Source organism: Homarus americanus, unplaced genomic scaffold (genome assembly GCF_018991925.1).
Source record: "Homarus americanus isolate GMGI-L3 unplaced genomic scaffold, GMGI_Hamer_2.0 scaffold24057, whole genome shotgun sequence".
In the NCBI taxonomy this organism is placed as follows: Eukaryota; Metazoa; Arthropoda; class Malacostraca; order Decapoda; family Nephropidae; genus Homarus; species Homarus americanus.
The window spans coordinates 94,788-112,931 of NW_024746050.1; the positions used below are offsets into that span (position 1 = coordinate 94,788).

The 18,144-nt window shown below is 46.2% G+C and overlaps 1 protein-coding gene across 2 annotated transcripts in view; it reads right to left on the reverse strand.

Annotated features, from left to right (window-relative positions):
• LOC121878905 overlaps positions 1–18,144 on the reverse strand; it is a 99,771-nt gene that overhangs the window by 36,106 nt on the left and 45,521 nt on the right. For both annotated transcript variants that reach the window (XM_042385344.1, XM_042385343.1), the window contains exon 4: positions 16,867–16,948. In XM_042385344.1, coding sequence (XP_042241278.1) covers positions 16,867–16,948 — 82 coding nt within the window. The remainder of the gene's footprint in view (positions 1–16,866; positions 16,949–18,144) is intronic.

Consider the following 18,144-nt stretch of genomic DNA (forward strand, 5'->3'; position numbering starts at 1 on the left):
TATATAGGTAGTGAGAAGAGCCTGCCAGATTATAACACAAGAACACGGTCGACCCCAGGATAAGACTCTGGTGTTCGAGGCGGTGAGTGAGAAGTGGAAAAACAAACATTGACGACTAGGATACAGAGGTGACCTGGTGGACGGAGGGGGATTGGTGGTGAGAGGGTGAGGTATAGAGAGGAAGGAAGATGCTGGGGGAGGGGGGGTCAGTATGAAGATAATCAGGTGAAAAAGGAGAAGGGTTAGTAGGGGGGGGGACTATGAAGGAGTGGGTGTAGAAGGAAGGGGTAAGGACTATCTAGGAGGGGGGATAGGCGTGAGCCCTGGCAGGTGAGGAGGCATCGTCCGTCAGGTGTTGGTGGTGGCAGGAAGGCACAGGTGTGTGTGTGTGTGTGTGTGTGTGTGTGTGTGTGTGTGTGTGTGTGTGTGTGTGTGTGTGTGTGTGTGTGTGCGTGTGTGTGTGTGTATTATTCACCATTACTTGCATGACTAGTAATCATAACGTGAACGTCACCCACACACACACGCATACACGCAAGCAAGCATACACACAAGCACGCACGCATACGCAGGCATACACAAACACACACACACACACACACACACACAAATACACCGTACGTACGTACAGATACATACATACATACAGACAATTATCAGATAAATTTAAGAGTGAATTTCGTGATTAATGAGGCAAAACAAACCATGAACAGTGAAGATGTACTGTAGTAGACGGTGTGAGGTGAGTGAGTTAGTGAGTGAGGGTGAGTTGTGAGTGAGGGTGCGTGTTGTGAGTGAGGGTGCGTGTTGTGAGGGGCTGGCGGTGTGTGGCAAGGTGGAGGAGGCACAAGCTCACCATCTTGGGGGCGTTGAACTCCTCGTCCCCGGCGGCTACACACACACACACACACACACACACACACACACACAATAACACCCCTTATTACCCATCACATTCAGGATTATTTTTTCATCTAGAACTCTAGATAATGAAGGGTTATTTACTTGCCTGATAATACTTCTTGCCCTAGAGTGACGGAATATCCCAACACGAGGATGACTTACAGAACCGGAAGACTAGAATAACATTACTTAACTCTCCCAGAACCCAGGAAGAACAGGGGGAGAATATTTACGTCAGAAGAACGTGTATGTGGGGCGTTAACGGTAGTGAGGGCCAGCTGATGTGGACGCCAGGGGTGGGTTTGAGGCCGCCGCGTTGCACTACCAAAAGTTCCGTTACTGCGTCTACTCTTCATTCTCGTCTCGCTACATAGTCTTATCCTCGTAATACATCATAATTAATCAAGATGTAACAATAAATAACGTAAGATAACACACGATTAGTAGCGAGGGCTGTAGATCGATGATGAACAACGAAAACAAATAAAACAACTGACAGAGAGATAAGTGTCGGACAGCTGTAGGAGAATAACAGACAGACACAGCAGCAGCGGCAATAACACTCACCTACACTTACCCTCCTGTGTACCGTACTGCAACACTCACTCTGGCTACACTCAGGTATGATAATCTACCCATTAATTACTGTACACATAACGAGCCTCCCTGTACACCTTGCGACCTGACCAGTTCACACACACACACACACAAAGGTTTCCTATTTAAAGATAAACAACTTACCTCACTGACGAATTAAAGCAAAGACACAAAACATGACTCATATGTCAACAAAATTTCACTGAGACATATTTCCTAACAAGCAAAGGTGTTCTCAAGATCATCCTGAAGTCTGTAAACATCGTGATCCTATATGACTTACCTGCCTCTAACCTGTAATGTGATTGGGAGCCTTTGTACACTTGTAACGTGATTGGTGGAGCCTTTGTACACTTGTAACGTGATTGGTGGAGCCTTTGTACAATTGTAACGTGATTGGTGGAGCCTTTATACCAATGATAAACCCAATACTTATATCTTGAGAATTAAATGAAAATAACTGCTGTTGACAAGTGATGATACTAACGGATTAACTTTGAAGTGCATTAACCTGTTTCTCGTTCACAGATTATATAGCTGAAGACATACATACAACTTGTAAATCAACACAAATATACTAAGACAGCAGAGATAAACTAAAGTGAATAGAAATACGAGTAGTAGAAAAGGTTTGAATATCCTGAGCAGTAGAAGGATGTTATCTTTTGATCACACACACCACCTAGAGGACAGTGATGATAAGACGGCCTACAGCATGACCCTCCCTCCCTTCCAGGCCCCAAACCCTCATTAATTACCAAGAACGCCCTCAAGTATTTATGAAATATGTGATAAGATAAAATTACGAACTTTCGAGAATATACTGTATATGAGAATTAGTTATGAAAACCAGTATGAGTTTATTTCACGGACAGCTAAATAGAAAAAGAAATTCACAAAACCGCCATCTACCAAACGCAAATCACAAAATTACAAGTGAAAAGCTATGACTTTCCTTCCTTAGCGGCGGAGGGAAACTTGTATGGGTGGACGTGCGGTGGCGCTGCCGTCCGTCCCTCCCGCCACAAACACGGAATACTGCAGTGGTCGATGCTACCTTCTAACTTCCTAATTACCCAACAAACCATCACTTATAATCACCTTTCATTTGTGGTGGACTACGAGAAAATCTAACCTGTACATTATTATATCATAGAGCCTCACCATTCGTTACTGAACACATCCAATTATATACAGTACTAAACTCAAATGCCAAACTCCAGAGTACTGAGAACTTGGAGCCCAAATCCTGTGAAAGTCTTAAGTAGGAAAATCGTGAGGTTTTGAGATAAGACATCAGAACAGAGACTCGCGAACAATCTGAGAAAACACATCTACCTAACACAGTCTACTCAGCATACACTCTACCTACCCACCTACAGCTCCAGAAAAGCCTAGCCTGGAGCGGCCCACCCCAAGAACCTTTCAAGACGACTAACAACATATGGGCGACAACAGAAGCCGTAATTAACTTATAGAAACTCCTTCATCTGGTCTCACTGCGGGAAATGTAAACCCGTTTTTTCTTGGACTGTTAAAAGGAATCAGTAAAGTTGATAAAGCATTATATAGTGTTATTTATTGTAGTTCTCGCAGTCTCACGATAGCCAAAGCATTAAAATAATATGCGCCATTAAGTTAAGGGAAAGCCTACTATTTTGTAAATGTTAAAACTATTTTTTTTATTTCGACACAACTAACTAATCTGCTTGTAACTAAAAAGTAATATTAATTTCACTGCTGTTGATATAATTAAAGTATTGTTGTTACTTAACTGAGCTGTATAGGCGCGGAGTTGAGTTTACCCGATTAGCGCGGACTAGACCGCCACAATACACACTGCTGTACCTATACTGTACACAAACACACACAGTGGTAAGTTAGTAAGAGAGGAGCGACCAGCTGACCACAGGGAAGAACGGTGTAAGACAATCGATAACAAAAGCGTAGAATGAACACAAAAACTTGCTGTTGAGGATGGTTAAACTTTCACTAATACTTATATGCTACTTTCTTTATATTTCCTGCTGGTGTGTGTGTGTGTGTGTGTGTGTGTGTGTGTGTGTGTGTGTGTGGCTATAAAAACGGAGAAGTGAGAAAGAAAGTCAGACGAGGCTGGGAACCAGGCCACTCACGCCCGCTACAGGTTTGATCTGTCACTCACTACTACAGGACCTTCCTGACGGTGACACACTATACCTGGGAGGCAGTCAATACACAGATACAGCTCACCGTCATGCATGAGTCGTGTGTGCCTGTAGCGTCAACTAACCTGAAATACAAAAAGAAAGGAAATTAGAACAACATACTCACACAGATCTTAGAATAAAATAAAAATGGTATTGTACATCAATAATAATACAATATATACCAATAATAAATAACAATAAAACAAATAATTATTTTCAATGCATTATCTTGAAAAATATATTTACAAAAATCCCTACACTCAGGTATGGACCCCCCCCCCCCCAGGGTTGACACTCCCAGTAACATGTAATAATCACTACATAAAATTACAGTATAGTGGGGTTATAAACCAGAAGCCAGCGTGGCGTGTTATGGTTGGCTGGCGCTCACCACAACACAATACTTAATTACACCTACGGACGTGATATTTATAATGTTAGTTTATGGGTTATTGCTGTCTGATAGTTACATTGGTAGCCTAGTGAGGACTCAAAATGGATAGGTGACGAAATATTAGACACGTCAACTTTTACTCATTTTTTATTCACTCAAACGTTAAAATTCATCCTAAATTTAACATCCTTTTGTTGTGAGGAATATTTACAGATGCAGCGATACAAATAATTTGTATTTTAGTTAACATTTTTCACTTTTAACAGAATTTAACTCGCCAGCACTTGTTCCGTATCTGACGACAACGGAAGTACTATACATGAGATATATATAAAGCCCCAATAGATAATATAACAAGTGTCAAGTGTCATTAGTGCATACGAGTCTCGGAAGTGAGAATGAACTTGTATTAACGTTCCTTCCCCGAGGCTAAACCACACAAGAAAGTTGAGAACAAAATATTCTCTAGTCAGCGGTGGAGACTTGGGCCAACCAACAGTTTTCTCTATTTCGCCGCTCCATCTATATACTTCTTTCCTCTTAACTACATATATTTACTTTCTTATATAATTAATGTTTATTACCCAGATACATTACTTATGCTGTCTTGGGATAATTACAATCAACTGGGACTAAAAAATACCAAGAAATATTAAAACACGATGAATGGTTAACATATACAGTAGCGTGCGGCCATACTCCAGACTTTAATAAAGGAACTTTAAGTAGGTCAAGTATCATCTATTTCTCATCTGTTGTTTACCCGCCAATGGAAATCCAGAGCGACGATTAGTCACGCTAAGCCGGATTCTGATTGGCCAGGCGTCGTTACTGTTGCTTAAAATGGCGAAGAAAATGAGTGAGTTGACAGTGGGACCAAGGAGGAGACTTTCCACCATGTTGTACCAGGTGGCGACAAGACTAACCTCACACACAAGACTATTGCGCATACATAGACAGATACCAATAAATACATGTTTAGAGATAACTACTGATGGATACTGTCTTATAATAACTCCTACCAGTCCCCTCCTTCAGACACCCCTACACCCCCCCAGACCCTTCTCCCGGAGCGAACATAGCGTTTATAAAGTCCCTTGATGTTTACGTATTAAAGAAACAAGTCGTCGGTATAGTGTTTGTGTTATGTACTTTACTGTATTATGTATATAACTGTATTCTCCGTTCTCTGCTGTAATATTTTCCTCACGCTAGTAAGAGCGTAGCGAGGAATACAGTTAAGTGACGTAGCACAGAATTGATGTTTTAGATGTGTAACTTAATCATGGGACCAAGTAAACACAATCATCAAGGGACTTTATAAATACCCTTACGTGTACCATTCAACGCAGGGCTTAAATTTTACGTGTGTGTGTGTGTGTGTGTGTGTGTGTGTGTGTTTAAGGGTTTTGCAAGGTTTAATTACCTCCCCGTTGAGAGTTAGGAGTGAGTGATGAGTTAGGGTATAATATATAGAAGGCGGATAGAGTAAAGTTAACATGTGGGTCGTGTAGTACCAAAAAGGTGCCCGCGTAGCAGAACAACTCGCTGGGGAAGGCTAGACGGTTGGTTACCTCAATTTAAACGTTATTCAACCTGTAAAACTGTTTATATATTTTTTTTTCATCACCCTTCCAAGGTTTTCAGCGATATTATCAAGTGGAAGAAAATCATAGAGAAAAATCCCTCATATTTTTTTTTCGATGACACGATTTTAACCCTTGACTCCAGCGGGTGCCAAATGTCAAAGTTAACGACTCCAAAACACCGTAATGTCATCCTCTCTCTATATATCTGTTTCATTACCTCGGGTGAATGCATGCTAAATATAACACAGCTCAAGATGAATGTTGGTACTGAACAAAGATGACGAAATAGGAGAATCAAACGTGAAGAAATGTTAGACTTGGCATCGGCGTGGCGGGAGTTGGGTGGAGCTAGTCATGGCGGGAGGGAGAGAAAGTGGAGGAATTAACCCCCACTTAATATTCCTCTTATCTAACTCCTATACATATATTATCTACTTATATGAACAGATCCTCAGCCTACGTGAAATATATCGTGATATATACAAGTGAACAAAAATGATGTAAATGAAAGCTTAAGTGCTGTTCAAAATTTACATATATGCAAATTAATATATCTGACAAATCTTCGGTTCAGATCACCCAACGTCCTCAAGTTATGTGGACGGCCTAAGAGAAAAACAGACGTGTGTGTGTGAAGGAAGAAGAAATATGAGAGATAAGAGAAGATTAGAACGAGAGGAACTAAGGGAGTGTTTGAGGACTCGAGGAGAAGAAGAAGAAGGACATGAGGTGTGGGTGGAGGGGAGGTGACCACACAACACAACATATCGTTCTGGTCTGATTCCACGGCCACTGGTCTTATCCCCCCTCCCCCACCACACACCTCACCTGGGTCACACACACACACACACACACACCACACGTACATCACCTAGACACACACACACACACACACACACACACACACACGTCTACCAGGTATGTTTTATGTACTGTTAATAATCCAGGTACAGTGTCCTCAAACTAATGGTGACAGTGGTGAAGAGTTTGGGATAACTTCTTGAGACACTTTGTATTATGATGACTTGTTATGTTGTCAGTAGTAATGGTAACACGAGCCCCCCCACCCAGGCCTTGTAACACGTTCAACCATTAATTTCCCTCCTCCTCCCCCCCTCCAATCGTCACCGCGTGGTGTGGGAGTGGGTCAACTACGTCCAAAGTTCCCACGCTGCCCCGCCCACGCCCACACCAGCACGCCCCCGCTATGGTAATCGAGTACGAGGGAACCAGACAATGTTAATCTAAGTGGTGGTGGTGGTGGTAGAGTGGAGGACGGAACTCATCTGGGTTTCGGGATCAGTGTGATGTGGGCCAAGGAGGGAGGGAGGGAGGGCGTGGGGAGGAGGAGGGCGGGGGGGAGGGAGGGAGGGAGGGAGGGCGTGAGGTTGAGCGGTGACCGTCAATAACAAGCGCAGTCCGTGATTACCAGCCGTCCACTCCTGTAGTTCTGCTGACCGCCGCCGTAAATCGTCCCAGAATCGACCAGTGACGTTAAGCTTGGCCGCGGTTATTTCCTGCTGTCGGTCTGAGTACATTAGTGGGTCAAATACATCCTGTAGCCGAGCTGTACTGTGAAGCCTCTATTTAACGGACTATAGTGAGGAAAGTCCGTTATATCGAGGGGTTCGTTAGATGTGAAACCTCCATCTAACGGATTGATGGAGATAAAAGTCTGTTATATGAAGGTTTCATTCTTTGTCCGGTAGGGGCCGGGGGGGGGGGGGTGTCATTAGAGGAGCCATGGACAACAGGATCATTACTAAAATATCATCCAAGTAACGTACGTCACACCTAAGCGACGCACGTAACACCTAAGCGACGCACGTAACACCCAAGTACCTCACGTAACACTAAGTAACATCACCCGCACCATTAAACCGTACCTATACCAGTAGTTATATAATACCTGCAGTAATAACATATAGTGTGTCGTGGGAGAGAGACAGTCGAGGTGACATGAAATAATAAGAATAATGAAACACCAAATTCTCAACCAACATTATAAATAAGATCAATTTACAGAGACCCTTCGGAGGCGAGACAGACAGACAGAGAGCGGTCGACCTACATATTGGTCACCCGGCTCACAAAAATAATATACTGACACCGATTAATAAGCTATCACTTACTACGACTACTGTACTAACAAAAGTTGAGAACTGTCACTGGTATTCTGTCTGGCTGGCTGTCTGTCTATCTATCTGTCTGTCTGTCTGTCTGTATCTGTATGTCTGGTTGTCTATGTACTCAAGAACATAAATTTATACATTGTAAAACTGTACAGACCACAAAATTATCGACCATGTGGGGTGAGGTGAGAGGAAGGGGGGTAAGGAGGGGACTATTAGACAGACAGACACACGATGGGTCAGGTCCTGTATAGCCCTCAGTTGACGCAGCGAGGAAGGAAACAGTAGTGGACCAAGGCGTTACCCTGAGGGACCTCCACTGTAGGTTACACTACTGAACACGCCGCTGTCGGTCAAGTGGGGGGGGGGCGGTGGACTGTAGTGAGGTAGTGGTGGTGAGGTAGTGTAGGTGTGGTGGCTTTAATAACAATAATAAAAACAATAACGATAACAACAACAATAACGATAATAACAATAACAATAATTACAACACAAACCACAATCATACAACAATATACTGAAACACACAAGTATACCAACAACCACCATCATATATTGCTGAACCTTAACTAAAGTCGAAATCATAATCTTTCCCCGAACCCTGTCACCACCCCCTCCCTCCCTCCCTCAGGATAAAATAACAGGATGGTGACTAATTTAAGTCTTCTTGGTTCTTGGGGGAGGGGAGGGGGGGGTGTCCTTGAGAATCCCCACGGACACGCCACGGACAGTACAGTTATGGACATCAGGAAGACACAGCGGAACCAGGGTTTATTATAGTGATGACATCCCGGAAGTATTGATGTTATGGGAGACACACAGTCATAACGTATTGTTTGAGAAGCTTTTACACACACACACACACACACACACACACACACACACTAAAACACAGATAGAAAGACAGACAGACAGACAGACAAGGTTTAATCACTTATACTCAATGGTTAGGTTAGGTTAGGTTAACACTATAGAACAGTAAGAGATGCGAACAGATCAAGGTTAGACATAACCCCTATACGCGTGGGTTCTATCAAGTGGGGTCCACTCAGATTGGCGGTACAGGAGGGAGGGAGGGAGAAGGAAGGAAGGAATAAAGGAAGAGAAGGAAGGAAGGAGAAAGGAAGAGAAAGAAGGAAGGAGAAAGGAAGAGAAAGAAGGAAGGAGAAAGGAAGCGAAGGAAGGAAGAGAGGGAATGGAGGCAGGGAAGGAAGAAAGGAAGAGAAGGAAGGAAGGAATGGAGGCAGGGAAGGAAGGATGGGTGCTCTTGATGACTGTGTGTATAGACTGCAAGCTTTCCCCACACCTTGACCAACACTCAGTCACCTCACGTACTGTTGACACCTTGGGAGGCTGGAAGGTGAGGGGTGGGAGGAGGGGGTGGGGGAGGATGAGAGGAGGGTGGGAGATTGAGAGGAGGTGGGGGATGAGGAGGAGGTCAGGGGATGGGGGAGGGTGGGGGTGAGGAGGAGGGTGGGGATGAGGAGGAGGTCTGGGGGGTGAGGAGGAGGTGGGGATGGGGAGGGAGGGTGGGGGATGGGAGGAGGTGGGGGTGGGGAGGAGGGGTGGGGGATGAGAGGAGGTGGGGGGATGAGGAGGAGGGAGGGGTGAGAGGAGGGGTGGGGGGTGAGAGGAGGGGTGGGGGTGAGCTAAGATTGAGAAACAGAATTATAGAAAAAGAACTGGGAAAGAAAGAAAGATTAGTGGGTGAAATACACGAGAAAGGAGCCAACAAGGGTCTGAAAGATGTCAATGCAGCGAATGATGGGAATGAAATGGTGAAAGAAGAAAAAACCGGAAGGAAATGTTATGTATACGATGAGAGAAGAGAGGAGCAAAAAGTACTTATAGGGGATGAAAGAATATGAAGAATTGTTGCCCCCCCCCCTGTCATGGGTGGGGAGAGTGACCTTCTCACCTCGACCTACATCTTGAGGAAACAGGAGAGGGAACTAGGATGTTTCCCTCCCTCCTCCTTCATCCCTCCTCTCCCTCTCTCCCTCCTCCTCCCCCCCCCCTTACAACGGCAGGAGCACGGTATAATAATAACAGGAAGAAGAGACTCTATGACATGACCCATTACTGTTGTCGCAGCCTCCAGGTCTAACTCTTCTCCCCCCTCCCTATGTATCTCCTGTCCCTCTTTTCCCCTCCTTCACTACATAAGAACATAAGAAAATAAGGAGTCTGCAATAGGCTGGTTGGCCTGTGCATGGCAGCTCCTGTCGAGAGTTACTACCACTCTCTGTCATCCATGAATCTATCCAGCCTCCTTTTGAAACTTTCCAGCACTTACTACAAAGTTGCTAAGCTTGTTCCACTCACCCACCACCCTATTTGTGAACCAGTTCCTTCCTGTCTCCCTCCTAAACCTAAACTTATCCAACTTAAATCCGCCTCCACCTGCCTCCACCCCCGATCCATCTTCTACCCTCCCCTCCCCTCCTCCACCTGTCCCCCTTCACCTTCCCCCCAACTCTCTTTACATACATTAACGTGACCTGTGTTGCTCAGCGTCGGTAAGTTACATGAGAGAGAGAGAGAGAGAGAGAGAGAGTCATGACAGCAGTAGACGACAACACGACTCACTAACAAGGACAAAATGATCCACACACACACACACACACACCTCCTCCGCCGACTCAAGTCCCTCTGAGTTCCTGCCCCCGAGCTCCTCAGTGTTTACTCAACATTCATACTTCCCAAGCTCACCTATGCCTCCCCTACCTGGTCTTCCTCCCTAAATGCCACACAACGTAAACACCTAGAAAAAGTGCAAAAGAGGGCATGCAAGATTATTCTCTCCCCTTCCTACTCCACATATCAAGCGCTCAACACACTGACCCTCTCGGCTCTCTCTGACCATCACCACGACCTCATCTGCAAATTTGGTGAGAAGCTTCTGCACCATCCTCGACACCGGCTCCTACTACCACCCGAGATCCCTCGCCCGAGAATTTCTGTTCGACACCACAACCGCATCCAGCCCACACGAGCATGTACTGATCGCTATAAGAACAGCCCAGTCCCAACCATTGTAAAAATTATCAATAACTTGTAATCAACCAGTGTATTCACTCCCAGTCAATCGAACTTTTTGTACTGTCACTATGTTGAAATGCCCTGTAGTTTGAGCTTCTCCCCACCTAGTTATTGTATATCATATTTGTATCACTTATGTTACTTCTATATTATTTATAAATCAAGAGACCCATTCCCAAATTATGTAACTGTATATTTTCAGCCTTCCGGCTGCCATGCTCTTGCAATAAACCGTTAATTATTATTATTATTATTATTATTATTAACTGGTAAAGTTAGGTTGAACAAACAAGGGTCTCTCACACACGAGAGATTGGTGGTGGTGAGAGACTGTGGTAAGGTGAGAGACTGTAGTGAGAGGGACTGTAGTGAGAGGGAGTGTAGTGAGAGGGACCATAGTGAGGGACTGTAGTGAGAGGGACTGTAGTGAGGAGAGGCACGCAGGAGATCACGACAAAAGTGAATTAAACAATACTACTCTCTGGTGGCAAGTGTTTGAACCTGGAGGAGAGTGTACAGGGCACTATCAGAGGCAGCCAGGTGTACGGGAACTATCAGACAGCCAGGTGTACAGGAACTATCAGGCAGCCAGGTGTAGGGAACTATCAGACAGCCAGTTCACCTTGAGGTCTCCCAACCTTTCTTCTCTACCTAGCCAACTCTCCCTGGTTTGTGTGTGTGTGTGTGTGTGTGTGTGTGTGTGTGTGTGTGTGGCAGAAGCTATCATCACGTTCCTCAGACTCTCCAGTGAAAGACTGTAGAGTCGGTGGTGTGGACAGAGGAAGGGGGGGCATATATACAGTACGAGTATAATATAAACAATGGGTGAGCTTGTGATAAAACTTGCCTCTAACCTCACTACAGTACCGGCGGAAGAGAAACTATGAACACTGATGACATTTAGGTTGAGAAACTTGACATTTACACCGTGTTCTGACGCCCCACACCACCCTGCTTCTCCCCACCACCCTCTCTCTCTCCCACCACCCTCCTCTCTCCCCTGTTCCTCCTCTCACCAACACCGTGATATGCCTGGTCGTTCACATGATTACACTCACGCACATACACACTAACACCTACACGACACGACACACATACACGTGATCTTTAAACATCATGAACGTCTTTCTAAGAATATTTTGTCATTCTGGAATTATATTTGTTTCTGGAAATAAAATAATAAAGTATCAGTGTGTGTCTCTCTCTCCGTCCTGTAATTAACAAATGCCAGAGGTAACATTTTCCTTTCTTTCTGCCTGCCGAAATACCCGTCTTCTTATTTACGTAAACACCAACACCATCACCACTACAACACACCACACCACCACAACACACCATCACCACCACAACACCACTACAACACACCATCACAACACACCATCACCACCACAACACCACACCACCACTACAACACCATCACCACCACAACACCATCACCACCACAACACACCATCACCACCACTACAACACCATCACAACACACCACCACACAACACACCACCACCACCCACAACACCACCACAACACACCACCACCACACAACACCACCACTACCCCTCACCACCACAACACACCATCACCACAACACCACACACCACCACACCACAACACTCACCACCACAACACACCATCACCACCACAACACACCACTCACCACACCACACCACCACACCACCACCACAACACACCATCACCACCACAACACCATCACCACACCAACACACCATCACCACCACAACACACCATCACCACCACAACACACCATCACCACCACAACACACCATCACCACTACAACACACCATCACCACAACACCACACCATCCACCCACAACCCAACCACCACAACACACCATCACCACCACAACACACCATCACACTACAACACACCATCACCACCACAACACACCACCACACAACACACACACACAACACACCATCACCACCACAACACCACACCACCACCACAACACCATCACCACACCACACCATCACCACCACAACACACCATCACCACCACAACACACCATCACCACCACAACACCATCACCACTACAACACACCATCACCACAACACACCATCACCACCACAACACACCATCACACAACACACCATCACCACCACAACACACCATCACCACTACAACACACCATCACCACCACAACACACCATCACCACACAACACACCACCACTACAACACACACCACCACCACAACACACCATCACCACACAACCATCACCACCACAACACACCATCACACAACACCACACCACCACCACAACACACCATCACCACCACAACACACCATCACCACACAACACACCATCACCACCACCATCACCACCACAACACACCATCACCACTACAACACACCATCACCACAACACCACACCATCACCACCACAACACACCATCACCACCACAACACCATCACCACCACAACACACCATCACCACTACAACACACCATCACCACCACAACACACCACCACCACAACACACCATTACCACCACAACACACACCACCACCATACACCACCACCACAACACACCACCACCACAACACACCATCACCACCACAACACACCATCACCACCACACACACCATCACACCACAACACACCATCACCACCACAACACACCATCACCACCACAACACACCATCACCACCACAACACACCATCACCACCACAACACACCATCACCACCACAACACACCATCACCACCACAACACCATCACCACCACAACACCACCACCACAACACACCATCACCACCACAACACAACCACCACCACAACACACCATCACCACCACACACACCATCACCACCACAACACACCATCACCACCACAACACACCATCACCACCACAACACACCATCACCACCACAACACACCATCACCACCACAACACCATCACCACCACAACACACCATCACACCACAACACACCATCACCACCAACACACCATCACCACCACAACACACCATCACCACCACAACACACCATCACCACCACAACACACCATCACCACCACAACACACCATCACCACCCACACCACACCACCACCACAACACACCATCACCACCACAACACACCATCACCACAACACACCATCACCACCACAACACATCACCACCACACAACACACCATCACCACAACACACCATCACCACCAAACACACCATCACCACAACACACCATCACCACCACACCACACCACCACCACAACACACCATCACCACCACAACACACCATCACCACCACAACACACCATCACCACCACAACACACCATCACCACAGGAGGCGGTGCTGGGTATGGGATACCTGCTGGTATTTGGCCACGTGTTCACCCCTGACCCCCCCACTTCATTCTCCCTCCTCCTTCCTCTCTTCCTTACTCACTTCTTCACCCTTCTCTCTCCTCCCTCTCTCCTCTTCCCCTTTCTCTCTGCCCCTCTTTATTCTCCCTCCCTCTCTTCCCTCCTCCCCCAACCATGACAAAAGATTCTCAAGTGACTATGAACCTTTGTGATGTAAGAATGAATGTAGTGTTGACAAGGTTAATTTAGATTCTTCTTTGACTCTCGGGTATGGAGTAACACACACACACACACACACACACACACACACACACACACACACACACACACACACACACACACACACACACACACACACACACACACACACACACACAGCTTAATTTGTTATAGTTTTATGGCCAGTTGGAGGACGTCTGTGGCCAGCTGTGTTGGCAGCCAGCTGAGAAGGTATTTGAAGTCATCATCTCTAATGTCGTGTGTGTGTGTGTGTGTGTGTGTGTGTGTGGAGAGAGGACCACAACACTACCTTGAGGCAACTCACAACAAAGACAAGACAGACCAGACAGACATTCACTAGTGGCTGTCCTCTGTACCTGCCATCACGACGTCTACCCCCTCACCCCTCCCCCCCCTTTCTACTCCATCAGGTACCGACATCCTCCTCCTCAATGAACCAAGTTAACCTCTTCCTCCCCCCACCTCCTCGTCTTCTTCCTCCACTTCGTCGTCTTCCTCCACCTCCTCGTCTTCCCACCTCCTCGTCTTCCTCCACCTCCTCATCTTCCCCACCTCCTCGTCTTCCTCCACCTCCTCGTCTTCCTCCTCCACCTCCCTCGTCTTCCTCCTCCACCTCCTCGTCTTCCTCCTCCTCCTCGTCTTCCTCCTCGTCTTCCTCCTCCACCTCCTCGTCTTCCTCCTCCACCTCCTCGTCTTCCTCCTCCTCCTCCCTCACTGTATCATGTTACACTACCACTTTTTCCTTACTTCCTCCTACCTTCACCTCCTCCTCCTCCCTCATTTCCTCCTCCTCTAACCTCACCTAACCCAACCTCACCTAACCTAACCTCACCTCACCTAACCCAACCTCACCTAACCCCTCATAAGTTAAGGTGTAGTGGTCACTCTACACACCCCTCCTCCTCAAGGTTCCCCACACCTTGCCGTGCCCATATCAACCACGCCTAAACCTGTCACGCCCATACCTACCACATCCACGCCCATACCTGGCACATACACGCCCACCACGCCCGCACCTACCTACAACGGTGATCACGGTACACAGTCACCACCTCCCCCTACACACACACGAGTGACGTCATCGGTGCCAGGTCTGTACGAGTGACGTCAGGAGTGTGGGCGTGGCAGGGAGTGACGTCGTGAGTGTGGGCGTGATAGGGAGTGACGTCGTGAGTGTGGGCGTGGTAGGGAGTGACGTCGTGGTTAACATGTAATGGTTAGGAAGGATAAGTGAAACGTTTAGAGCCGCCATTGTGTGCAGGCGAGGAGGTGCACCACACAATGACTAGTTAACCCCCATTCTTTCCTTCCCTCCTTCCCTCCCTCCCTCCTTCATTCCCTCCCTCCCTCCTTCCTTTCTTCCCTGCACTAACTCGAACATTCCCGGCGGTGTGTGTGTGATGTTGTTGTTTTTCAGCCAGTCTGTGAATTACTTGGGTTTTTTGATGGTGTAATAACCTAACTTAACCTAACCAATCTTAAACAAACACAAACCAAACATAAACCCAAAGCAAACCAAAATAAACCATAACCTAACCCGACCTTTCTCGATGATGTAATAACAAGCTGTGTCGGGGTAAAGAGGGGAGGGGGGAGGGGAGAAGGGGGAGGAGAGAGTGGAGAGGGGGGTGAAGGGGTAGATAATGACATCATATTTGTACCATTGAGCAACACCTGTCTCACCTTGCTGGGTCAGTTACTCTCACCTGCAGTGTTTTATACCTTAACCCAGGGGTGGGCAATTATTTTTGACGGAGGGCCACTTCATGAATGGTGGCACACTTCGCGGGCCACACACTTAATGTGTATTGCTGCTATGTCCACCCAACTTCCAAAATTTTCCTTTCTGTAATTAATAAGATTTTTTTTTTCTGATTGCCAAATGCACTGGCGGGCCACAGAAATAATTTGGCGGGCCAAATGTGGCCCGCAGGCCGTACTTTGCCCACCCCTGCCTTAACCTGTAGTGATCATTCTAACTTAACACAAAAATGACATTACTATATTTATGACACTGGGTATGACAAGTGGGTATGAATGTCACTACTTTATGACACAACACATGACAGTGGGTATGGGTGGCAATCGTGTGCGTGTGTGGTCAGCACGCTCGCCTCGCAAGCGAGCGGACCCGGGTTCGATCCCCGGGGAGGGTGAAACTATAGACAAGTTTCTTTACGCCATTTGCCTCCGTCTACCCAGCAGTAATTGGGAACCTGGATGTTAATAGATACTCAGATCGTGTTCCGGAGTAATGGTGAGCCAGCGCAGTTGGCGAGTTGTCCGGTCTTCTCGGACTATTCCTTGACACTGGGTTATGCAGCTCGTTAACTTAGGGTGTGGTTGTTGTGTTGGTGACAGCTTCTACACCTTAAACAAATTCACGCCTAAGTGGCCCTCGAGCCGGCCATCCTCGTTACCCGAGGGGTAACCATTATGTGTGGTTTAACTTACCTTTTACAGAGAGAGGCGGCTTTATCCCACGAGTGTCGGATATTGAAGAACCTATAACAGTGTTGACCTCGGAGCACCCAGTCTGTGGAGGAACAAACAAACACATCAGTTGTACATAACACCAGGAGGAACAAACAAACAAACAAACACATGAGTTATACAGACCAATCATAATTTATTGGTAAAAAATCTGTTTAACGGACTATATGGAGATGAAAATCCGTTATATCGAGGGTCCGTTAATTGTGAAATACCTATCTAACGAACTATAGATATGAAAGTCCGTTATATTGAGGGTCTTTTTGTTGTGAAACCCCCATATAACGGATTTTATATGGAAAGAAGTCAGCTAAGCATATCATAATACCTTAGGTGTTTGAGTACAACTTGTCTTTAGTTTTTGAGTACAGAGTCTCTAACCTCTTGAGTACGATAACATAATCCATCAAAGTACGATGTTTCTAGCTTCAGTGCGACTCCCTTATAAACTTCACGTACGATGTTTTGATCACTTGAATACAATGCCTTAACCCTCTGAGTACTATGACTTGACCTCTTTAAATGTCACCCCTCGAGTATCACAGTTTAACCCTTCCTGTGTACACCACTTCCTCACATTCAACACCCATCACCCTTTGTCAATAACCCGTTAACCCCTCAGCGTACGATACTCTCTGACCGACCCTTTGTGTACGATACTTTCACCCATTCATGCACGATAGTTCCCGCCTTCAAGTATGATCATCTTAACCCTTCTCGTACGCGACATAACAAAGTGTTGTAAATCTTGAATATAACACTTTCTTACACCAGTTGATGAGTCATAACAAGTCTATTCCTACATCCCAAAGAGACTCGGACAAGACAAACATCTCTTCGTCAGTACGAGAAATCAACAGTGCCTGGCGTTCCTCTCCATCAACTATACAGAGATAATTATGAAGACTAACCCCAGATGACTGTCTCTCCAGCAATTTACTTCAAGTGGCTCAATTTTTGTTTTTATTTACGATTTAATCACGACTCCAACGCTGACATCTCTCTTCAACATTCAGCCTCCATCTTAGCTCCGCCACCCGCTTCCTGACGTCTTAGCATGACTTACAGTAGGATGACTTGGAATGACAGAATGACTTAGAACGATTTGGGATGACTTAGAACACCTTAGAATGATTTAGAATGACTTAAGAGTGAGGAAGTTACTCAGCCAGATGACGTGACAGCCAAGACAAGAGGTTCAGTTTACACCGGGATGTCATAAGAACCCGAATAACACGA